This window comes from Centroberyx affinis, unplaced genomic scaffold (genome assembly GCF_046629955.1).
Source record: "Centroberyx affinis isolate AG114_WGS23_722 - 3 ecotype Tasmania unplaced genomic scaffold, CSIRO-AGI_Caff_v1 ptg004010l_1, whole genome shotgun sequence".
Classification (NCBI taxonomy): domain Eukaryota; kingdom Metazoa; phylum Chordata; class Actinopteri; order Beryciformes; family Berycidae; genus Centroberyx; species Centroberyx affinis.
The window spans coordinates 1-25,596 of record NW_027281818.1 but is presented as its reverse complement, the minus strand read 5'-3'; the positions used below and the strand labels follow the sequence as shown (position 1 = coordinate 25,596).

General features: G+C 41.2%; 2 protein-coding genes across 7 annotated transcripts in view; both read right to left on the bottom strand.

Moving 5' to 3' along the window:
* Positions 1-16,981, bottom strand: part of LOC139663420 (AMP deaminase 2-like) — a 38,768-nt gene extending 21,787 nt beyond the window's left edge. For 2 of the 6 annotated variants that reach the window (XM_071542082.1, XM_071542081.1), the window contains exon 1: positions 12,191-12,307. In XM_071542082.1, the coding sequence (XP_071398183.1) occupies positions 12,191-12,302 (112 nt within the window). In that variant the 5' untranslated portion in view covers positions 12,303-12,307. The other 4 variants (XM_071542083.1, XM_071542080.1, XM_071542086.1 and 1 more) reach the window with 4 other exon arrangements.
* A 7,157-nt stretch (positions 16,982-24,138) lies between these two features.
* Positions 24,139-25,542, bottom strand: LOC139663434 (G-protein coupled receptor 61-like). Its single transcript, XM_071542100.1, has one exon. The coding sequence runs from the start codon at positions 25,540-25,542 to the stop codon at positions 24,139-24,141; it is 1,404 nt and encodes a 467-aa protein (XP_071398201.1).
* Between the last annotated feature and the right edge of the window lie 54 nt (positions 25,543-25,596).

The following is a 25,596-nucleotide window of genomic DNA, read 5'->3' as shown; positions in this document are numbered from 1 at the left end:
TCTCATTGGCAGCATGCTGCCTCCACTGGACAAGCCACACCTGCTGGCATCACGGGCCCCAGCTGGCACATGAACGTTTCAAAATGTCTAACATCTTCAGAACAGGGTTGGGTGATTTGTCCAAATTTCCTAATCGTCCACAATCGGCCTTCCAACTGCCAACTGCCGATGTATTCGTCTGTGTGTGTGTGTGTGTGTGTGTGTATATAGAGGGAAACCCTAAACACCCAACCCAAGCAATTTGCCAAATTTGCTTTCATATGTAAACACCACCAGAGTTAGCACATTTTTATGACTCAACACTATTAGCTACTAGTTTTGTTGGATGGACCCATGCTGTGATTAGGATGCCGACATCACCATGATTCGTATTGTTTGTAGACTTTTATGAGTCATTGAAGGTAAAGAGTCACCATTTTGAGTGAGTCTGTTTTATGTGTACTCCTGTTACAAAAGTGGGCATTATTGTTGATCGTAAAATGTCGCATACATAAAGATTTCACACTTTCAAATGGTATATGGAATTGCCAATTACCCTAAAAACATACTGAATGTGAATAACATCCCTTCTGGCTCGTATCCCCATATACGGACCAGTGCGTGTTAAGGTGATGAAGGTCTTTAAATTGGCAAGGCAATCCGCAAAAAGAAATCTACCGCCGATGGACTCAAGCCATTGCCAATCCCTGATGTATTTGTCCAATCACCCAACCCTACTTCCTAACTTTCTTAACACACCAGGGGGCAAACCAACTGCTTGGGCTGGTTGCCAGCTATGGCTACTGCTAACTGCTGGCACAGCCACAAACTATTACAATGTTGCAGCTCCACAAAGGTGCATGAATAAAAGTGAACTGAAAAAAATAAAAATAAAAAAAATAAATAAAAATCAGCTACTCTTGGAGAATAATAGGCAAAGCTTTAATGTTAAAAACCAACACATTTTGGGTGTACTACCATACATATGTAGTAATACTTCATGTTGATGTTTGTGTGTGTGGTGTGACATGGGAATGTGTTACCACATTTACCACTTTTTTCTGTGTACTGAGTTTAGAAACAGTTGTTTTTCTCCACAGCTCAATACACCTCCTTTCGCTTAATTCCCTGAGAGGAAAGGGATGACACACGCTTCAAATATTCCTTAGCAACCACAGATGAGAATAAACCTGTACTTTGGGCCTCTGCCTCGAAAACATATCGTCAACAGTAGCGCAAGAAAACATCTATAGTGTGATGGCAGTGAAGGAAATACTTGGGCGGTGATATTTGCCGGCTACAACGTGGCACTCAACTACTGGCAGCAAATAACTTTGAAAGCAGTTCAGGTATCATTCTCTTTCTGTACCTATGATAAAGCAACATTCCTTAAACGCACAAATAAACGCATTAACAAATGCCTGTGAGTAAAAGGACACTGCTGGACGGACAAAAAACACCTCAATGCACGCACAAAAAAATGTATAATGCAGACATAACTATTACTATTGCAGTAAAAGAAAAGTACTTCAGCTGCTACTCTGCAGCTTTCTGTAACGTGAGCAGCCTTCAGTAGCAGACAGATAAGACCACAGGTCGCCAGTCACTAGCATCATATCCCACAAACACGCAAAACGGATGTCAGCTGTCCTCACAAACACACTGCCCGTTTAAGCATGAGCAAGGTCAACATGTTCATATAGAGCTTTAAAACTGAGACCCCAGCAGGACTGCTCACTACTCTGCCAAACTGCCTGAGTGACGTCAGCTAGAGGTGAGCATGTGACACTCAGCTGTACACTACAGTACTAATGAAGATGCTGCACTACTGTGGTTTTGAACAAGACGTTTTAACCTGCTGAGCAACTGCTGGAGTGGCACCTGCTCAGTTGTTGACACTCTGCCACAACTGTCTTTTTCTGTACACTGTGTACTTGTGTAGAATGCTGTATATGTTTTGTACCTGTCAGCAAACTCCCCAGATTCCCTGTGATTAGTCCACTGGGCAATAAAACTGCATCATACTGGATTGTAGCAAACAGCAGCAGGACCAGATGTCTTTACGGTTCACTCGCTGCAACAGTCACAGACGCCGCAATAAACTGGGACATGTCAAGCTTTGCTATGACCAACATGATGGCAACAAACCAGCCCAACAGAAGCATGATGTAGTCTTCTCTTCCATCTGTCCATCTCTGCCCTGAAAAACAATCTCCCCACCTCATCCTCACTTTTCTGTTGCCCCCAGAGTGTCTTTTACATGCTGTCAGCTTTCAATAGTAGACACAATAGTAGTAGTCACTTCGTGCATTTTTGTGCCCATATTTTTAGAAGGACAAGTACCAAGCCAAGTCACAGCACAGGGGAAACTTCTAATAACATGGTATTCACATTAACAGGCTCTATATGTCATTTATCAGTGCAGGTTACGGTACCTCTATCTCCCTGTCTTGTTCTCCCAGTCCCCGTTACGGTCACAGTGGCCTTGCGTGGGCTCTTGCGGGATGCTGGGACATGTAACTAGGCCTGGGACGGCCGATGCACCCTCCCCCGCTGGCACAGTAGAAGCGGAGAGAATGACAGAAAAGAGAGAGGAGAGAGAGACAGACTATGCTCTCTCCTACACATGAGCTGTTTCAACACCAGGATCCCCCAATTGTCTTTCTTTTCCTCTGTTCTTTGGATCTCCTGCTGTGACTGTCCTCACCTCCGGTGTTCTGTTGAATTCGCTTTTTTCCCCAGATCCCCCTCTCTGCCTCTGTCCCTCAGCTGCTTCCTGGATTACGCCGGTTTTCTGTACATAAACAGCACAGCCTACAAGCTCCCGGATTTAAATACTGGGTTGGAGCATACCACGTGGCAAAAAGGGGTGGGACTGGGCTAAACCACTTCATGCTCTATTGTGCTGTAGAGCGGAGGAGGCCCAGTCTCTCTCGCCACTCCCACTTTCCCTCCACCTCCCACCTCTTACTCATGACAGCATTCATGCATGCTGTGATTGTGACACAGCTTGAATGATGATAATAATAATAATAATTTTATTTATATAGCACTTTCCAAAACAAGGTTACAAAGTGCTTTACAAAACAAGATAAAAACAACAACAGAGTTAAATTTGTCATAAGAATAGAAGTCGAATGATCTAGTGTTAGTGTGAATTTTTTTTATTATGTTACGAATATTAAAAACAACTGTTACACAGCATGTCTGTTACAGACATGCTGTGTAACAATTGTTGTTGCATGTTGTTACACAATTTTGTCACAATCTGAATATTTGTTTCTGTGAATATCGCAGGTTTAAATTCGGCGCATGTGTGCATGTGGGTTCATGTATGACTGCAGACACATATATATATACTGTATGTGTGTGTGTGTTTGCATAGTTTTAAGTGTGTGTGTACATGCATATGAACTCATTTACATAGGTATGACTGTCTCCATTGAGTGTGACAGAAACAGAGGGGCCTATTTCCTTCCTCTCTCACATGACTGCTGTATGGGACATGGTAGCCTTGTGTATGAATGGCCACTTTCACTATAAATCTTTTGCTGCCCTGCTAAGCCTCTATTAAGTTCCATTTTTAGGGAATTTTCATAGCACCACTCAGACCAAAGACTATCAAGGAATCTTCCAGAAAAAGGGTCATACACGGTACACTATGTGTGTGTCACCCTGTAAATACAGACACACAGACAGAGACACAGAAACACACACACATCAGCACGCTGTACCTCTCCATGGAAAACACACAAAAGGCAGACACAAACCACACCAGGGACTGAATTCTGGACAAGTCCTCATTTTTGTGCAATACCATCACACAAATGACCTAGCTGCAAAAACAGACAAGCCAAAATTACACAAAACTCAGAGGAAACCACAGTGACAGTGTTATTGTACTGTCTGGATCAGGACACAGAGGCGCATTTTCGTTTCCTCTTTCACGCTGCCAAATCCAAACTCACTATCTTGCTCCGAGTCAGTCTGACAAGCAGAGAAGTATACATAAAGTTATCATTAGGCTTACATCACCATGAGGCAGTGCCTAGTCTTTTCAATCTGAGAACAATATCACCTTCAAAACATACCTAAATCTGATGGAAGTAATTCTTCTGCTATAAATCCACACAGCAACACTGGGAAATAAGGAATTCCACTCCCCCAGGTTGCCTGACTTTGAATAGTTGGCTATAACTCAAGTTGAGGAATGAAATGAACTCATGAACCCAGCTGCACCAATGAGGCACAGGCCTAGTTGTTTATGAACATATAACAAAGATTTACTCTAAGATTATAAGTGAATGTAACAGGGGCAGGGACTTTATAACTTCCTCCAACCTAGAAATATCGTAGATACAAACCACAATCAACACCTCCACATGTTTCCACAGAGCATTTGAAAAAAGTTGACCTAGATACACAATACACTCCATTGCTCCAGCTGTGCTGCCGTCCCCATGATAGACCTAAAATGTGGTGGTCAGTGATGTTTCCCCACCCCTCCGGCCGTGTACTAAGGGGGCAGGACTTCTTCTACAGCCCAGCTGAGGTCCAACTACACCACAGTATATCAACACTCTACGTGGAGCTTTTTTGCCTCAAGAATTGAAAATTATAACCATGCCAGCAAACATAGGAGGGTCACTAATAAATTAAGTCATAGAAGGCTTAAAAAATTTAAAAAGTTAAAAGTGTTTATTTCTAAATTTTATTTGTTCAATATGTGCATTACCTTTGCATTTTCCTTGTGTCAAAAAGTTCCATAATGATGGTTCTCCTTACAGTGACTTAACTTAATAAATTACCACTGTGTGCAAAAATAACTTCAATTTTAACATAAATACCATCTCATCCTAATGAAATATCATTGATTCAATGTAGGATGTATTTGTTGTATTAAGGCTAAAATGCATCAACCATGTAAAGTAAGAAAAAGAACATAAATTGTACAATACAGCTTTAAAAAGCAAAGAGGAGGGTAAATTGCTGTAAATTGTAAACTGTGTCTTAATAAAATCAGAGTAAAATACAGTAGAATCTCATCTTTCCACACCTCAGACTTCATAAATGAATGGTCAGTGAATCGAGGGAATGATCAAGTTGCTACGTGCCATTGATTTAATTTCAACTACAACTTAGAGACTGTGCTAGGTGTTTTACAATATTCTTGTATGTATGTTTTATATTTTGGAAAAGAAAAAAAAGTAAAAAATTGCATATGTTCAGTTTATTTACACAACCCTGACTTTTTATGTGAGGAAAAGAATTGCGTTCTTACACTACATCGATGTTTTCCCCAATTTATTGGTTTTGCAATTTTTAGAATGCCTCTATAAGAGGAATAAAATTTCAACCCATCTTTGATTTCATTAACTTATTGAGGAACCACAGATGTACTGAAATGGGAGATTATGCAGCACAGAGATGTGACAGAGGGCTTGGGTGAAAGCAGCACTTCACTTCTATAGGCGAATGCTGCTGTCACTTCCATGCAGCAGTGACCTGCATTCCTATGCAGTGCCTGTTGGGACTTATCATCTTGTTATTATGCACCATATTTGAGTGAGCTTCCACCAGCTTGAGGCTATTTTTTTTCTATGATTTTTTTGTTCTGAGTAGAATTGATCTTAAAGACTCAAAAGACATTCCTTGTATAGCGTCTATGGTGATTATATGTTTGGCCTACAACTGTTAAAAGTAACTTAACCATGAAATCAGAGCAAGCTGATAGGTTTAGAGCCAATAGGCAGCTAGGCTAGTGTAAATTTCAATTTGGGCAATGGCATGTTCACTTTTGTACTTTAACGGCCATATTGAGTGACCAGCATTGTAAACACAATGGAGATTGACTGTAGTGAGTCTCCTAAGCCATGTGAGGTTTGGCTACTTTACCAACCACAGCCAGAGCCTCAATATTATCACCTATGTGGTGATTATTAACAGCTCTTTTCCCAAGGGACTAATCAGTAGCACAGGGGATTGGCTGGCTGTGTACCATTTTCACTCCCTTATTCCCAGAGGAACATGAGAACTGCCATTTCTGTTTAGGCCTTTGTCAAGAAAAATAACTGCCTAATCTCTAAACTTGCACAGCAATTCCCATGTGAATAAAATGGAGCAAACATTCAAACAATGATGCACATAGTTTCTCAGCATTCAGTGATGCTCCATATCTCTCTCTGAGTCCATCACCAGTTCTCAAAACACTAAATCCTCCCTGCATCCCATCACACACAGCTCAAAACACATTATTTACCCATATACACACATGCACACAGCCAGCAACACATACACATACACACACACACACTGATAGACACACACACACATTCAAATAGACACACACACATGCACACACACACACACACACACACACACACACACACACACACACACACACACACCCCAATATGTCCCAAAAGGTACCGGTTTCCCCTCCACCATATTTCTGATAATGCAGAGCCCTCTCCAGCCACAACACTTCTTGCACCCTGTCTGTCAGTGCTGCTCTCACCATATCTCAATATAGCAAAGAGAAGCACTGTGTCACTTGACACTGACAACATGTAACATGTTGTTCTTACAGTAACATTGCTGGGCCACCCAGAGGTTACAGTAATATCCCATTCCTGGCAGAGAGGGCGAGTCTGGGATCAACATAGAGGCGGTAAAAGATGAGTAAGGAGGCGTCCTATGACACCTGTCCTGTCTCGCCCTCTATACATTTTTACGGGCATAGATACAGACACACATGTACATCCACACACCTCTTACTGCTGTCTTTATCTTGTGATACTCTGTTGAGAAATTCTGTTTTTGCTCATCTCCCCCTCCACACTCCACAGGGAGGTCAGAGTGAAAGAACATCCCCCCTGGTGCCACAAGGGATTGAATATTAGTCTGTTAATTTCCTTCACCAGACACTATAAAACTGCTTTTATAGCTTTCAAAAAACTTAGCATCGTTATCAATGGGTTTCAAATGAAGGAGCTAGCTTGGTGGCAGCATTACCCAACAAAGAATGCAATCACTGCTATCAATCAAAGTCCATTTCATGGTTAAATCAAATATAGACAAATTTTCCGTACTATGTGAGCTTCTAGTGATTGATGCTTTGTCAGGAAGCTCAATCTTCTTGGTCACTGAGGACAAAGCTTCAGAGGTATTGCATAAACAAACAAACACACACACACGCTACCGCAAAGCTAAATTTGCTACTTGTTATCATCTGTCATCACACAATCAAGAGCAGTTTGAGAATTTTGATAACTCAACGGGTATGGATACCGTTTGGGCCGAGGCCTATGTAGGAAAAAGTGACACTGGATGTCACACACTGCGCTAGTCCTGATTTATAGCCCAGACCTCTGCCCCCCTTCCCAGGAATGTGCAGTTTACCCAGAGACCTGACTGATGAGCAGTAAACTGTGATATGCTACTTGTGTGTGTGTGTGTGTGTGTGTGTGTGTGTGTGTGTGTGCGTTTGTTCTTTAGTAACCTCGGAGGTGCATGTGTGTGCAACTCTGCATGTGTTCCTAAAAGGACAGAGAATGTGAGCTGAGAGATGATTAAGTGAATAGGGGAGTGAATCAGTGACTGACTGAGATCACATCACAATAATAAGTGAGTCCATTATGGTCAGAAGTTGGTAACATGTTTGACAGCAATTCACAGAAAGATCACTGGCACCAAACATCAGCTGACACCGGTTTACCAGCGATCAAATGAATGGGATTAAATCAAAATGGATCCTAATGAGGATCCAGGGCCAGAGCCAAGATAGAGCAAAGCAGCACGCTTAACTGTACCTCAACCATGAAATACAACCCATCGTAACCATGTGCATAAATGCTGTCTGTCAGCCCATAAATCACCCCAGCTAGATACACTGGGCCCAGTGGCCAATCCTTGCGTGGTGTTGAGTCTAGTTGCTCTGTGTGTGTGTGTGTGTGTCTGTTAGCTGTTGATGATTACAAAGAGAGATAATGAGGGCTCTGCTGGCTATCTGGTTACCCCCAGCAACGACAGGCCCACCTGCCAGTGTGATAGTCGTTGAGGGCTTGGTTCCTGGTCCTCTACAATCCCTTTTCCAGAGCAGGCAGACTTCCTCTGTTACATGGGAAGTAAGTGAGCTATTCATAGCAGAAGAAAGCCCTGGAATTTTCCACCTAAACACAGACCAAAAGGGTCCTCAGTCATGTCTGACTGCAGGACAGCTAAAGATCTTAGACACTGAAAGCCAGCTACTTGTTTGAAAGTGATGGTCTAACATTACAAACCACTACTGTGCCAAAGACTCCCTCTAGTGATGAGAGGGAAAAGGTGTAGATTCAGAATGCTACTTCTTGTACAGTATGTGCTATTAAAATGTAATGTAAAAACTAGAGGAAAAAAATGTATATTGGCAAATTTTCGCACTTGAAAAACTAAGTCACCCAATAAGAACATGACTGGTTGTAAGCAAAATTTTGAGTGTTTTAGAATACAAAAAAACAGTCTCAGAAATACTCTCCTGGTGTCTGTCAACTGGTTCCCTCTAAACTCTAGAGGGACAGGTGAGAAATAACACCGTAATAAACAACAGTACAGTCAGAGCAGTTCCTCTCAGGTGAAGACAGAATCACACAGCTTTCCAACAGGAGTGGATAACACCTACAATGTGCAGTTACACCCAGAGCGGGGTTATCGGGCTCTGGGAAAAGACTCCCAGTGTTTCCCTGCCACATGTTTCAGAGATAGAGGAGGGGGCCAAACCCTCTGAGCAGGTTAAAGTCCATAGGGTGACAAACTGTAGATGTACAGTCTGGAAAGACATGTCCATTCCAGCACAGATAATACTGTAACACATCTGTTGATAGCATAGGTTTGGTTTGCTCAGCTATTTTAAGCATTCACTCAGAATATGCATTAACATTCACAATAACAATATGCATAAACAGCTGTTTTCAGCGCCATCTCTCAAATATTCATAATGTTAAATAGTTCATTCAATAGCCGGTGTGCTCAAGATACACACAAGAAAGGACATCAGGTACAGATACACACAATGTATACAAAGTGTATACAGCAACAAATACACAAAGCAGTCAGGCAAAGCCAGTTAATTAGGCAGAGAGATCACAGTACCTTGCAGATACTGCAGGGTTGACAACCTATTGTAAATGAGCAAAGAAAATCGTATTCTCTCTGATCCAACCTAATCATTATCTGACAAGCTACACCACCAGCCTATAGATAAGAGGTACACAAGGTAGTGTCAAGTTGGAGGACACTAATTTAGTAAAGATCAGGGAAGCTTTTAGATAATACGCATGTCACAGGCAGGGAACGCCTTCTGCATCAGATCACAACAGAAAACATAGTGGTGAATCATGCTGGAGAGAAGAGTTCCCTCCACCCATTTGGCACACACTTGTAATACCTTCTATATATATCACGTCAGATGGCTTTGACTGCAAAGCGAGGACATTACATATTCTGCTTCATGTGATGCAATGACGGTCTGGGGGGGCGAGAGCAGCCTGCAGGCAAAGAGGGATTCCTGCAAATGAGAAAACTGACTGGATAATCAATGCTTCCACCAGCACATCAAGTAACACTTACATAACAGGGCTGTTTCAATGTGCAGGAGTGCTGGAGATAAGAATTTATTTGTAAAAACGTAACTTCCCGCATACTTGAGCGGGCAAAGCTGCTATGGAGCAGAGCTATCTCTGATGCTGCTGCCAGAAGGACCAACAAGAAAACACTGAAACCTACAGTTCTTGACATAGATCAAAACTCCATCTGTTTAAGCTACAACTAGATTTTTTTTTCACAGCAGTAATTTGTGAATCCTACTCAATACTGAATGGCGTTTCAAGGGTCGGAGAGAAGCACGAGAAAGGGTAGCCTACATGTGGCTCTTATGACGGACTGTGAGTGCAGACGGCTCAGCCAAGCGGCTAATTGAGGGGACTTAAATGACTGCACTGGTGGAGAGACCTCTAAGTTATTTATTACTGCAGCAAAGACAGGCTTCCTCAGCACATACAGTGTGTGTCGATGTGAGTTACTGCGTGCGATCTGCTGCTGCATCCCTCCAAACATTCAACATCCATGCTATCTAGCTCAAATTAAATCCATATTAACAAGGACTTGTCTACACATTGCATTATGGATAAATTGCTAAGCTAACTGGCTAGTTTTTTTTATCCCCACAGAGACCAGTTAGCATCAACTTCAAAGGCAATCACATTTGAAACACCTCTGTTATGTAAGTGCTGCCATCATCTGGTGTGTATATAATAAGACTAAAAAATTAAGCAAACCCCTCAGCTTAACTTGTGAAGAGACACTCCTGAATAGCAGACAATAATTGCAATACACCTCCATATGCCAGTGAAGTAAACTCCTGTTGTAACAAAACTCAATTAAAGTCTGAATTCTCAACTGTATATTTACCATGTTAAAATCAACATTTTACTATTATCACCATATTTCCTAAGCATGCAAAGTGTCAATATCCAATGATATCCTATTCACTTTTACAACAGCATTTTAACATTGAATCACTTTGTTATTATATTAAATCTCTGATTCTTCTGAAAGTATTAAATTTAAGCCATGTAAGGATGCTAAAAGTCTGCTTCACCCAAACATGAGTGTATGGTTACTGCTACTGATATAAGCAGAGTGTATATGTGTGTTGAATGCCTCCACCTCTATTGTCAGGGGGAGTATCAGTGACTACTAAGTAGTTTGATCGTTTTAGAGGCTGATATCTGATACCCAAATAACTGGAGCAGGAAGGCTGACACACACACACACACACACACACACACACACAGACACACACAGACACACACAGACACACACAGACACAGACACAAACAGTGTTTGCCCAGTTTGATTCCAAGAGTCCAGAGATCAGTGTCACTAATGTGGGACATGGGAAAAAGACCTGATCAGTGAGACGCTATGGGCTGGGTCCATGTTGATTATCAAGTCCAGGAAGTTGAATGATTTGAGAAAAAGGATGAAACACAGTAATCGTAGTAATAGATGTCCACATTCTGGGCAAGGCACATACCTTCCATGAAATCAAAAACATCAATTCAAGGTTAGATGACCGAAAATAGTGGCCAATACTAACTTCATATATAAGCTTGTCACTGACTGAATACAAACAGATTTTTTTTTCAAGCACACGGTTGCTGCATATTCCCCTGAGCAAAGATAACATGGCTTGGCCAAACAGTTGGGGAGGCTATTGTTACGTTGAGGGACGTGAAGGTATGAGATAAAAGGCTGCTTCTGCTGTATCCAGCCCCAGTTGATGAGATAAGGCGAGGCCCTAAGACATGGTGCCCCAGCCAGTAGAGCCATGATAAACTGTTGGTGCTACAAAGGGAGGGTGAGGGGCCCACTAAGGGCTGGGCACCACGTTGCAATATTACAATCCAATATCCCCAGCCTGCCGACCCACAGAGCCCATTACACACGTCTGATACATCTCGATTCACTATGCAAACACAGATGATAACTGTTTAGAAATCAAGAATACATGATTAGAAAAACAAACTATTGCCACACAGCATGCCCATTTCATTCTTTAATTTGAGAGATGGACTCACTGTGCAAGTGTTTAGGGCTTAAGTTCTATGTTAACCTCTTAAACCCTTAAAGGCTCTCCTACAGTACACTGGTGACTTGTCTCATCGGCATGCACAACTAGTTATTCTTCCTTCACTAAGGTGCTACTAAGGCATCTCAAATATGACGTAAATTTTTGCAGCAAAATCAGACCCATGTTTTATATGTCTGTTAAGGTAGTTGGAGTCTATTCATTGTATTAAATTATTAGCTTAGGTGTTAATAACACATTTTTACTAAGAATAACTGGTAGTTATTGAGCAATGATTAAGCTTATGGTTTGGTTTAAAAAAAAATCTTGCAAAGAAATACAATACAATCCCACACAGTTTATGCTGAATGTGAAATATCAGTCAAAACTTCAAACAGTAAAATTCAACCACTTCATCAAAAAAGAGAACAAAACTGAACATCAAAGGTCTCCACCACTGTTAACTGTGTTTCTCTTCTTATTGCTCTAGGTGAAGAGCCTTGCACAAGCATTTGTGTATTTTTTGACTCCAGATTCACGCAACACCTCACGCATGCCTCACTCTTTTTCTGGGACCCCCTGCACCCACTCCCTTCCACTCACCAGGGCTGGTGGTGCTCTGCAGGCTCCCCCTCTTGCGTAACGGGGATTTAGGTTTAGGCTTCCCTTGTCCCTCGCTGGTGGAGGAGGAGGAGGAAGAGGAAGAGGATGACATCTTGCTGCCTGTGCTCCTGTTACTACTGGAGCAGAGTGAGTCAGAGCTGCGAAGCGGCCAGCAGAGGGAGAGCGGAGAAGGAGCTCTAACGCTACAGCTCTGTCTCACAGTGGGGCAGCGGGGCGGCAGGGCCCATGCTGGGCCTGTAGAAGCCCCTCTGCAGAGCTGGCTCCTCCTCCCAGCCAGCAGCAGGTCAGCAGTCATGCTGCACAGGGGCGGGCTGAAAGGCAGCCCAAGGCTTCCCCCTCTCCAGCTGGGGGCCATCCTCCTCGGTTGCCCTAGCAACCAGGGAACGAGCTTCCTGTAGCCAATGCAGGGAAAAACAGCAACGGAGGAGGGCATTGCAGCTCAAAGTCTCGAGCTAGCATGACAGCCAGCAGGCCCAGAGACAGACTACACCACGCTAGCTGAACACCAAGGTGAGCAGAGGACAAAAAGTTTTTCCACTCATCTAAAAATAGAAACTAGATAAACTGGATATGATTAGAATGTCTATCCAAGAGAGAGAAAAACACATCGGAGGATCCAGATGAATCGCAAAATGAAACAAAACAAGAGAAAACTAAATGCTCAGCATGGATAAACACAGGACCCAGCTTAGCATGTAAGCTGACTAGCGAACTCCCAATCTCCTTTGCTGGAAAAATCTCTTGGGAGAGATGACAGACAGCCAAAACACACACAGTACAGGGCCAAATGAAATCCTTTACACCTGACATGAGTATTATAAATAGTGACAAGCAACGCCCAGGAAGACCAGCTGTGCAACCCATCACAGGTCTGTGCCAAACTTTCTCTCATGTGGTCCCCGTGGTTTAGGAGCACTAATGACTTACTAAAGTATAAAATACAACTTTCAGTCTCACTGAAAGTCCACACACAAACATTGAAGAGCATGAGAGCAGTCATGGTCTTGCTAAATACAACAAGCTACAGCCTTCAGTCCACCGAGTAAGAATAAGGCTCGGTGTCTGAGAGCAGGACAGTAAGGACTTACAATCAATATCTTTAAATTTTACCAAATTCACGCAAAAAAAGTAATCACTGTTTCCTCCGTAATTTTGTTCTGGGCAGGGTGGAAAAGCCTGTTTAACAGCATTTACACCATGCAAGAGATACACTTTCCATTGAAAACCAGGGTAATAATTAATACCACTACAGTAGTAATAGTAATAATAATCATAACACATGTTCAATCATTCTTATATGGAATCTGATCAAAATGTCACATTAGAATCAATTCAGATTAAGGGCTTCCCATAGACAACCAGAGTAATATTGATCAATTCCACGATACAAATATAATCAAACAAACTGCATCATATCCACCATATCAGAGGTGGAAGACACTGACTGGCCATTATCTGATGCTTAACTAGAAAGGCACTCGGAGAGCGCAGACCTCCGCCAAGGTTCGTGCTATTATTGCTTGTTCGTGAGTCGGACCCGGATCCGCTCCAAAATGTAATGGGTTCTTCCTTGGCCCATGCTACACCCTTCCACGAAGTTTCATGAAAATCGGGCCAGTAGTTTTTCCGTAATCCTGCTAACAGACAAACAGACAAACAAACAAACAAACAAACAAACAAACAAACGGCACCGAAAACATAAATAAAAGGCCAATATTGTCCTGATATATCAGGACTTAAGGATTCAACCACTATCCAGGGTAGTCACACCAAGAAAGCCATGAAAGAGTCAAGATCTCCATCTAGTGGTATGAGAGCTGAATGCAGTTAACTGAAAAAAAAAAAAGAAAAAGATTTGCCACCTTCTGAGCACAGTGTGTTCGACCAGTACAGTATATGTAGCCGTTTCACTACACCGAATATAAAATTGTGCCTGAAAGCAAACTTTTCTCAAACATCAACATAGTGCACATTCCAGGGTGCTTACTGTCTTCTGAATTTGATTAAGTTAACATCACAAAAATACAAACCAGAAATTAGTCCAGTAAAGACCCTAACTGCAATGCTGTGGGACATGAGATGGTAACCAAGAAAAACTAAGAAAAACAACTACATGTTGCAATTGTGTGATTGTTCTCCTACTTTCTGCAAATAAATTGGCCTCTGGAGTTATAAAATGGACTGAAGTGAACTCAACTCAACTGAATCAACTCTGAACAAAAGGCTCAATGTTTATTTAGGCAGTATTAGAATATTAGACAGTAGTGATGCGTGGATCAGATATTTAGTTACACAAACCTGCGGGACCCATCTGAGATCAAACCCACACACACTCAAACTTATCGCACTAATCCTCTAAACTGACCCACACTCAGTTTTTTTTTTACTCAGACTGAGCATGAAAGGATAGTTTTGAGGCTTTTGTGAGGACTACTGTGAAATTTGTATGACTAAACCTCACTCCACTGTCAATAAAAAATGTACATAAAACTGCCCAACCCATGCCCTGTGGGGTTTGAGCAGACCTGCACATAAACCTGAAACAATCAATTACTAGAACATGGCCCCAGTCTTGTTGGTATAGTACATAATGTACGCCTTTATATTACAACAATATTACAACAACAAAAACACAAAAACAATATCTTACAAACAAAATTCACAAAAATGTAACAAGTCAGGGTTGATCTTTGTCAAGTAAGAAAAAGCTTCTTCAGGCTGTCTTCAGCCTTCCCTTGAATCTGACCCAGTTTTTGAGAGAGCTGACGCTCCCCCTCTGGTGCAGCGGCAGCAAGGGCTAAAAAACAGAGGCCTAGTTTTTGCTCTGCAGGAAAAACCTTGCCTACCCCCCATCGATACGATAAACCATTAGGCTAAAAAACAATTATTCACATTCACAAAGCCCTTACCTGGAGAGAGAGGGGAGTATTGACACCCTAACAGCCACTTACTCCTGCCTCTATGCTTTTCTCTTTGCCTCTGCTGCCTGGTCAAGCTTTCTGTCTGCACACCCTTTTGCTAAAAAGGAGAGCACTGTGCATAGCACTGGCTGCTTAGCAATTTTTTTCCCATTCCCTCAGTGCAAAGCTCATGGAATTCAGCATTTCTGTTTGCAGAGGCCACACACCAAAAAAAAAAAAAAAAAAAATCACTGCTCTCTCTCTCTCTCTCCAATGTATAGCCTAATCATGAACAATGTGCAATGCAAAACGCCCCCAACCCAACTGATCAAAAACATAATTTCCTCCAGTAATGTGTAAGAAGAATGCACATACATCTAGCATTCAGTCAGTGATGTTGCTAAACCTGTGCATGAGACACGCAGATTATTTTAACATTTCACAAACCAGAAACACAGCACAGACATTTCCCTACAGTTTTTCAGCATTGATTCTGCTAATCGCTTACATAAAGCTGTGTTAGGAATACACACATCTATGAATAAGATTGTGCTTTCTACTATTTTCGTGGATTAAGGGCTTGTTGTTACATCTAGAGGATGTGCAACCCACTTTGGTGGTTACAGCATCGGCAAACATAACACTGTCCCACAAGCACATTTGATTTGCTGACCCCATTCAAGGAGTTATAAGGTGCAAAACACTGGTAAGGCGATAAGCAGTTGCCTTTGGACTCAAACATCCTGAATTTGATCTCAGCATTGGGTAAAGTTTTGTGTAACACCTAACCCTGATCCTAACCAATTTGTAGTTATTGTCTCATCGGGAGGGATGGAAGTGACTAATTACATTTACTCACGTTACTGTAATTGGGTAGATTTTTAAGTCAGAAATTTTACTTTTACTTGTGTACGTTTTTGCTGAAGAATTGTACTTAACTACATTTTAATTCACATCCATTAGCCTACAATTTTTGCAGCTCTCCATCAGCATCAGAAACTGGACCAACATAAATTGGTCCAGTTGTGGAGCCATTCACAGTGAACGATCAGCCAGCAAAGAAGAGAAATCTGTCTTTACTTTGCTTGTGCACTTCTAATTTTTCCAATTAAAATAATTTCGTTTGAACTCTGTCCTCTCATCCTTTTAGAGTTGCGTGGAAAACTCCACATGTAACAGCCTTCTCAGTGACTTTTACTCTGGGTACATTTTAAAGGAACTACTTTTATCTAAGTATTTTATTTCTACTTAAGTAAAATATCAGCAAAGTAACAATACTTCAACTTGAGTAGGATATTCTAGTGCTCTTTCCAACTCTGCTCATGTGCAGAGCTCTTGCACTGTGACTATATACCACAAACTATCCTCTTTGCTAATGCCGAGGAGGCAGTTTTTTGCCTCGACTTACCACCTGACATTGCTGAAGCTGGGAGCTGAAGGCTGCAGCAGGACAGGACAGGTAGCAGCTGCGAAACTCTGCGGAGAAACACAGAAACTTTATAAGCTTTGTATAACTAGCTGGCAAGCTGCCACTGACATGGAGAGCTGGCAGACTACACGAGCCTGTTTCCTACCTTGCAGTAAATGCCTACAACGTTGGAAACCACATGTTGGTTTACTAAGATCAATGTTTAACAATACTACCGTAACTTACGTTAACTAGCTAGCTTAAATTAGCCTAACCGCTGCTTACTTAATAACGTAAGGTAACGTTGTGCCCGACGTAGCTAATAGTTAACGTTAGTACCTCATCAGTAAATAATTTATACCATACACACAACCTCACAACTCCAACAAGTCTTTGATAGTAAAATGCAATAACTTAAGCTAGCTTGTAGTAATGAAAAGTAGTTTTCACCTTTCCTCCAATTTTTTGTCACGGGATATTGTTTGTTTTTTGTTTTGACGTACTGAGGCAGACAGGAGGGAAGAAGTTCAGCCAGTAGACTTTTAAAGGAGCCGCCGCTACGTAAGCGTGGTTCAGGGTGGTTCAAAGGTCGCTTATGTCCTCACACACACAAACACACACACACACACACACACACACACACACAGAGGAGGACCCCCATTTGTTCTCATGAACTCCATTTGAGAAGAGTTTTGTTGTTAAATATGACCCGGGAGGTTAGTGGGCCCAGTACAAAACCTTAGATCAAAACCATACCAAAGGTCATTCTTATTTCTAATTTTCTTATATTTATTCTAAGTGCATGTATCTCCTGAGCATTTCCTATTCAATGTAAGCTAGCCTAAGTTTTCTCTGTCAAAAGGAAAAGAGCAAGTCAATGTTCTTGTATTTCGAGGTTTGTTAACATATTAGTCTAATTATTGTTCTGATAGTTGGCTGGTCAGAAATTGTAAACTGCATCTATTCTAAGGTGATTCTACAGATTGTGGTCTGAAGACTACCAGGATAATTGCAGGCTGTGCTGTACTCATGTACTGGAGTAAAAAGTTAGTATTTACTTAATAGTTAATATAATAGTTTCTTTGAGTTGTAGTGGAGTCAAAGTAAAGTGGAAATCCATGAAAGTGCAGGTACCTCATGAGGGTAATTATGGTAGAGTATTAGATTGAAAGCAAGTTTAGCAGTCAGAATTACATAATGGGTATACCCACTTATGAATTGCATTTTAAAGAGAGGAATATGGTATTAGATAAAATGATTGTGAAAGTGATTCTATGACATAATATGCTATTTGTTATGCAAAGCAGCCAGTAAGACTACTAAAATGAATTCACTTGGAGCTTAAAGGTAATAACTGAACACCTACACTTACTACCACATGCTGTTTTTGTGGTCTAATGTGGCTTTCTTATCAGCCTCAAAGTAGTTTTCATATTGTCTTCCTTCTCACAGAAAACAGCCATCAGTGTTTTAAAAGGGATGTCCAATGGGCTACATGTAGGCTACTATTCGCTGACTCAGGTGTATGCAGACTGAAGTCCAACATTTCATTAATCATGGATGAAAACCCTTTGACCCATATAATGTCCAAAAGATAAGATTTCTCATAATCTATTAGGGCCTAGATAATATGATCATGACATGATGTTGATATAATATTCAACTGGTACTGTACCAGGTTCCATTTTGAGCAGTAAACTATCATGGTTTGATCAGTGGATCAGTTAAAGGTAGATTACTCATCAAATCCACATACTGAAGGTATAGATGCCTGACTGTGCAGTAAGCTCCCCTTAAAAATACCTATATTAATCCTACATTCAATTTTAGGAGGGTACATAGAATAGAGGAATATTACACTAATATTGTCAATAGGAATATTAAAGTGATACCATATTGTGAAATAAAACAGTAATACCACAGGAGATAAAAAAAAAAAAAAATACCATGAAGTGCAGCAAGGTCACTGTAAACTATACATTTTTTCAATAGGGTACAAGATTTGTTTTTCATTTTTCTGATGATTCTGAAACTAGTTTTAATAGCCTACATGATTTTCCTAGTTGAGCATTGTTTAATATTCATGCAAAAGATCCACAGACTGTAACAGCAGGTTGAGGTCTGTTTACAGGGGAAACTTTCTACAGTTCAGCCACTCTGCCATTGCGCCAAACCTCTTGGCCCTGTACAATGAAGACGCTGCCCTCTAGAGGTTATCTGTGTTCTCTTTGTGAACGTGCATGTGAATGTGCATGTGAGGGTTAGGATCTGTTTTAACAACCTGTGTGTCATGGCCTAATTCAAGATTTTTTTTTTGAAGAAGGCATTTGTGTCGAAACGCTGGTCCTTATTAAAGAACACAGTAATGAGGTAAACAGCGTGCAACTTTCTTTTCTTTTATTATGTACTTGATACATAGCCTACATCATTCATGTGTACATCGCATTGATACGAGTGTTGGCTTGTCGGACTCGGTGGAGAGTTTCCTATCTATTGGGTGTCATTTAAGCCCCTCCCCCTTTCCCGATCGGCTATATTGATCCTGAAGTTACATAGAGATGTGTGATCATCTATCTGTTGATCCCAAAGTCGCATTTACATGAGTGACAGCTCGTCGGACTCCAGAAGCCACATTGAAATGTGTGATGACTCATCAGACTCGGATTAGTGATGCCATTTAAGCCCCTCCCTGTTTCCTCATTGACACTTTTTTGATCGACTACCTTTGTTGATCCCAAAGTTGCATAAGTGACACCATATCAGAGTCAGGAAGGAGTTTCCTATATATCAGTGTCATTTAAGTTCCTCCCTCTATCCCAATTGGTTGTTTTTTCATCGTCTATCCCAGAAACTTGAGTAAAATTTGTGTTCCTGTTCATCATCTATATCTATTGATCCCAAAGTCACATTGACATGAATGATGGTTCATCAGACTCAAGATAGAGTTCCCTGGGTCCATGGTGATATCTTTTCAGCCCCTCCCCCTGTCTTGATTCGCTTTATTCGCATCATCTATATCTATTGATCCCTAAACTGCATTAAGATGTTCAATCATTTTTATCATTTTTATACCAAAGCTTCATTAGCATGACTGACAGCTTGTCGGCCTCAGGACAGAGATTTGTGTTGATTTGATGTAATTTATGTCCCTGCCCCTTTCCTAATTGGTAGTTTTTTTACTGTCTACAATTTAAGTTTATGTGGAAACAAAGACACTGTGTTTATTAAAGAATGTATGCAAAATGTGACTCAATAAACTACTTTTTATACTGAACATTAGTTATTCCCTTTCACTAATTTTCAGTAACATATCCCCTTTGCATTTCATGAGAAGCAGTCTACTTTGATATTATTGATATTATATGTTCATATGCGGGTTATCAATGACAAATGGATTCCTATCCTCATCTTTTCTCTCTGTTCCTGTTTTCACTTGTCATTCTAATGCAAACTGTTGTTGTCTTGCTCTCTGGTTTTGTTTCTGCTACAGAATCAGACTGCAGCCCCTCAGCCCATCTGCTTCCACTGCTTCCTGATAACCTGTGGCAGCAGGACATGTGATGTAAAGCCCCGATCTCCTTCTAGAGTCAGCTATTTTGAGTTTGTTTAGTAAGAAACATTGTAGATTTTGAGTGAACAGCTGGGCCCTTCATCTTCACCATGGCAGAAAGAGTACTAGAATGTCCTACTCAAGTAGAAGTACTGTTTGAGTTGTTAGATGTGATCTTTCCCATGCAACACCTAAAAGGACAAGAGTACAGAGTTCAAACTCAATTCTTTTAATTGTAAAATTTACAAATTACAAAATAAAGTGCACAAACAAAGTAAAGCTAGATTACTCTTCTCTTGTTTGCTGACTGACCATTCACTGTGAATGGCTCCACAGTCAGCCAATTTACACTGGTCCAGTTTCTAATGATTATGGAGAGCCACAAAATTTCTACTCTGTAAAGGATGTGATTTAAAATGTAGCTAAGTATAATAATTCAGCAAAAACATAGTACAACTAGAAGGGCACTCGGAAAGCGCAGACTTCCGCCAAGGCCAATAGTCTTTATTTTATTGGGTTCTTCCTTGGCCCATGCTACACCCTTCCATGAAGTTTCATGAAATCGGTTTAGTAGTTTTTCCGTAATCCTGCTAACAGACAAACAAACGGCACCAAAAACATAACCTCCTTGGCGGAGGTAATTAGGCTACTGACTTAGTTACTGACAGTTACTGGGAACTATCAGCTGTGATACTGAACAGTACTGAAACAGCACAGGAATCAGTTTACTAATACTTTTTAAAATAAATTGAATTACTGAGAAATGTATTTTAAGGATAAAAAGATATCTTGATTTCACATACTTGGTTAACTCTGATCATGGATGATGATAAATCAATTATGGTCTGTGTTTCTGTGTCTTTTCTGTTGAACTTCATATTCTACAGATATTGGAGGTAAAGTAATCCAAAAGTAACAGGAAGTAATGAAAGGTTACTCTGAACATAGAGTGTACAAGAAAAGACAAACTTTTCATATTTTAGAAGCATAAATGTTTGGGCCTATTTACGTGGCAACCAAAAGTAATGAAATTACATTATCAAAGTGAAGTATTCTAATGGCTTATGTTACTGATTACAATTTTCAGACGGTAATATGTAATCTGCATTACATTACATTCTGAAAGTAACCTTCCCACCCCAGTCATAACAAAAACAAATGTACGCCGTGGTTTAGCCAACAAATATATTTTAAGAAGTGATAGATAAGGGAGTCTTGTTGGTTTCCCAAAGAGCGAGCTCCTCCTTCCACCCACTACAGTACTGAGAAATGTCACTAGGTAATAATTGCCATGGGGATGGCAGAGCCTGGAGAAGCTGGGGGCGGGTTGAGGTCCATTGCTGAGGTGTGAGGCCTGTTGCGCTCCAGCATTTTCTAACTGAAAGACAGTGTTAAACAGTGGCAGGATGTATTTGTGTGAAGTTCGTATCATTTTATATATTATTCTGTTCTCAGGAGGGTGAGAATAAGTCCATATCTGAGCTGTGGGAGGAAGCAGAGAGATGGGAATCCTGTAACTCTGTTTTTATAAATAGGCCTAGAAGGATGTATAATACCTTACATATACATTATATAGATAGATAGATAGATAGATAGATATTATATACATCTCATATATGAATCTTATGTATTTTCATCTATCTATCTATCTATCTATCTATCTATCTCAGTATACATCAAGGTCCTTGATGTGATAGCAATGTTTTTTCTTTCAGTTGAAGGTCAGGCCCCTGCCTTTGGCTTTTGAAGTTTAAATGTTACCTTAAGGTCAAAGTGTTTGAACTGTATTTTTCACTCCCCCTTTGCAATTGGAATATCAATGCAGGCAGAGTACGCCGTGCACACTGAGACACTGAGACTAAGAATATAAGCATGGAGCTTTGCACTCAGTTGTTCAGCAAAAAAAGTTATAAAGAACCTGTAAAGGAGATCGTTCTGTATCAGTTTGCCTGTCACCCCATTTGTGCACAGCAGCAAATTATGAGCATGCATCCAAAATGTTTTACAAACATAGGAACTCTTTATTACAACAGCATCTCTCTCTCAAGTTTTCTCTCGCTTTCTAAACACAATCATTTCATTGCAGTACAGTGGAAGTCATTCTTTACTTTTATCACAGCATCAAAATAACATCCTCTGAACAGAATCCTAACAAAAAATGTTCAACATCATTCACAGTTTGGGATATTTAGACGTGATGAACAGAAAATATCAAGCTCTGTTTAATTTTGGGTTGAGACGTTCCCTCAAAAACAATCTTTGAAAAAATTATTTTCTTATAAACCCTGTGTCCACATCGAGAAAGGATCTGTTATTTCATTCAAACCTTTCCGCGTACAGTGTATTGTATTTTTTTCCTAAAAGCTTGATATGAATTACTACATGATCTCATCATCAAACTGAAGCTCCTCAGCAAAGTCTGCACCCTCATTCCTAATAAAACCTCAACAAGCAAAGCCAGTATTTAATGTCTGCTTTAGTCTGCTTGTACAACATTAGAATAGAGTGTGCAGGGATCATAGTGACTGAAATGTGACGTGGAACTCTGCAGGACTGTAAAATTATGTTTTTTCTGCATCTGAGGTACTGTAGAAACCCTGATGGGCTGGGTAGTCAACATAATCAAAATGTATTGTCTTTCCAGGTGGAGAACCTCCACAGCCGAAAAACACACATAAAGAAGGCAATTACTGCATACGGTTTCAAAATACATTGGTCTCCTTATAATGAAATTCATAACAAATAATAACTAATACTCACCATTAAGAAAATGATTCAGGGTGTTGAGTGGAATACACAACCCAAAGGTATATAGTTTTAATAAACATAACATACAGTTTTATTCCTTATACAATATAAGGAATAGAATCATATTTGAATGTAATGCAGTGCATCAATAAATAGAATACTGCTTTTTAAGCTCCATATCAAAGGACACTGATAAATACATCACATGGCAGAAAGCTGGGTGACCCTCAAGATGAGTTAAAAGTCAACCTACATCCTAAATGGAGTCACAATAAACCTGGCTTGCTTTTAGGAAAATGAGACAAATGTGTTCAAAAAAGCACCAAAGAAAGGAGGCTAAAATTCAGAGGTTTATCTGTAAACAACTGGCAGCAGGTCCATGAAAACATGGCCACACAATAGGTAGGCCTCCTAATCTATTATGATCAGATTACTGGCAAGGGTTAAGAGTACCATTGTCATTAATAAAAGGCGCAGCTACTAATCAAAACTGACAGTTGTGCTCTACCATCAAAGGATTTCTTTCTAAATGCTCTGTCATAATTTTTTATTTTTTATTGCTGTCTTCTTTGACATTACATATCTTGCAGTTTACCAACTCATTTATAAAACTCTTTTGAAAAATAATTTATTTGCCAGAGTCTCAAAAATAACTGGTTTGGCAGTAACAAATACAGTATCTGTTGGTGGATGGGACCATTTTATCCTCATTTATGAATGCCAAAGGCAAATCTTCCAATAGCAGAAAGTCACTGCACAATAATAAGGTAGCAAAGTAAGAGAGAGCTGGTGTGCTTAAACAAGTGCTCTCTAATTTGAGATTGAAAGGGATATTCTGAAATCATTTAATTCTGGAAACTATTCAACCCACTTTGTGAAATCAAACATATAATTAATGTGTTTTTTTTTAATTAAATGAAAAAAAAAAAAAAAACCCAAAACATTTTAACACGTAATAACATTAATTCACTGAGTCATTTACTGTACAGAGCTGAGCAATTGCGTCGAAGGCCAAAATACAGCCATTTGAGTATTTACCAGAAATTCCCTGTTCACAAATAACAGTTTGAAATACATTTCAAACAACTGCATTTAACTGTATCAATGTAACTGTATTAAAACTAGGATGAAAACTGATGAGGCAAAGTGCAATGTTGCAAATGTACAATGTAAAGTCATCTAAGTGAATTCATGAGCTACCTGCTGGACAGCTTTCAATACAATTAGAGAAACTTACAATGAAATAACCCCTGAAACACAGTAAATCTGAAGAGGACGAAATTAGATATTTTTTTCCCCAGAAAATAAAGAAATTAAAACCTTAATTGTCTGTAATTATATGGTTGTTTTTCACCTGTTCAGTCTCAATAAACTCTGAAGTCTCCTCTGCAATTTGTCCAGGGATTCGGAAATCAATGGGTATGGGCTGTGCTGGCTCAGATGGTTGGGACTGAACCACAGGGCAGCAAGCTTCCCCCTTAGGACTAGAGGTGCTGTGGGAGTTCTGAGGATCCAAGTTACAGCCAGTGCCCTGAAGAAACTGGAGGAAATTCTCCTCTATGGATCCTTCACGGCTGGGCAGTCTGTCCTCCTCCTCAGCCCCTGCTCGTCGAAACAGGCAAGGCAGATGCTTGCCCAGCTCCTCACGGATCTGTCTGTTAAGACAGCCATAGAAGAAAGGATTAGAGGTGAAGCAGAAGTAGCCAATCCAGGTAACCACCTCCTCCAGAGGGGCCAGCGTGGCCGGAGGACTGGCGGCCAGTGCCGAGTACAGGTGGAAGGAAAAATATGGCAGCCAGCAGCAAAGGAACTGACCACCTACTGCTGCCAACACCGCTGCAGCCTTTCCTCCCCCAAAGGGGCGCTGTGGAGTTGCTCTGCCTGTCCCAGTGCCCGTCCCAGAGCTGGTGACCATGGTGGAACGGCTGCTGAGTGATTCAGACCGCTGGCGGCGAGGCGTATCCATCCAGGTGGGCAGGGGCCCATGGTGCATGGCTGCCACCCGAGCCACTTTGAACATATTGCAGTACACAACAAGAATGACCAGTAGTGGACACAGGAAATACACTAGAGTAAAGAGGACCATGAAGGCCATGCGGTTTGAGCCCCCCCCTGTCCAATGCAGTGAGCACCGCCTGTGACCCTGAGCAGGGGGCGAGGGGACGGGCCCGCCTCCTCCTCCCCCGACCCCGCTACTCTCCAGAAGAGGAGTTCTTCCACCCTGCAGGAACCAAGCCAGCAGTGGCAGAGCGGACATGGCCAAGGCTTTGACCCATATCCCCACCAGCACTGAAGCTACTAGGCCAACAGTCATCTTCACTTCGTAGCGCATCGGGTGTATGATGTAGTAATAACGCTCCACATTTATGACAGAGATAGAGAGGATGGCAGCGCTGACCAGGCACACACTGAGGAAGAGGTAGCTCCGGCACAGGGCCTCCCCGAAGAAGGCTCGGCTTGAGAGCATGCCGAGGGGCATCAGCACCAGGGCCGCCAGCAGGTCCACCAAGCACAGGTGGAAGACAAAGGCAAACTTATGGAGCTGCGGGGCCTTGGCAATGACCGCCATGACAGCCACATTACCCACCACAGCCAGCAGGTCCATGAGCAGCATGGCCAGCAGGGCTAGCGACTGGGACAGAGCCCAGCCCTCGGGAAGAGAGGAGGCAGACATGTTGGACATGAGCTGTGGAGGTGGGTGGGAGGAGTTCCACATCGGCTCCATTGAAGGGTGGGACGGGGCAGGCAGGCGGGATCAGTCACAGGCCCATCACCCATC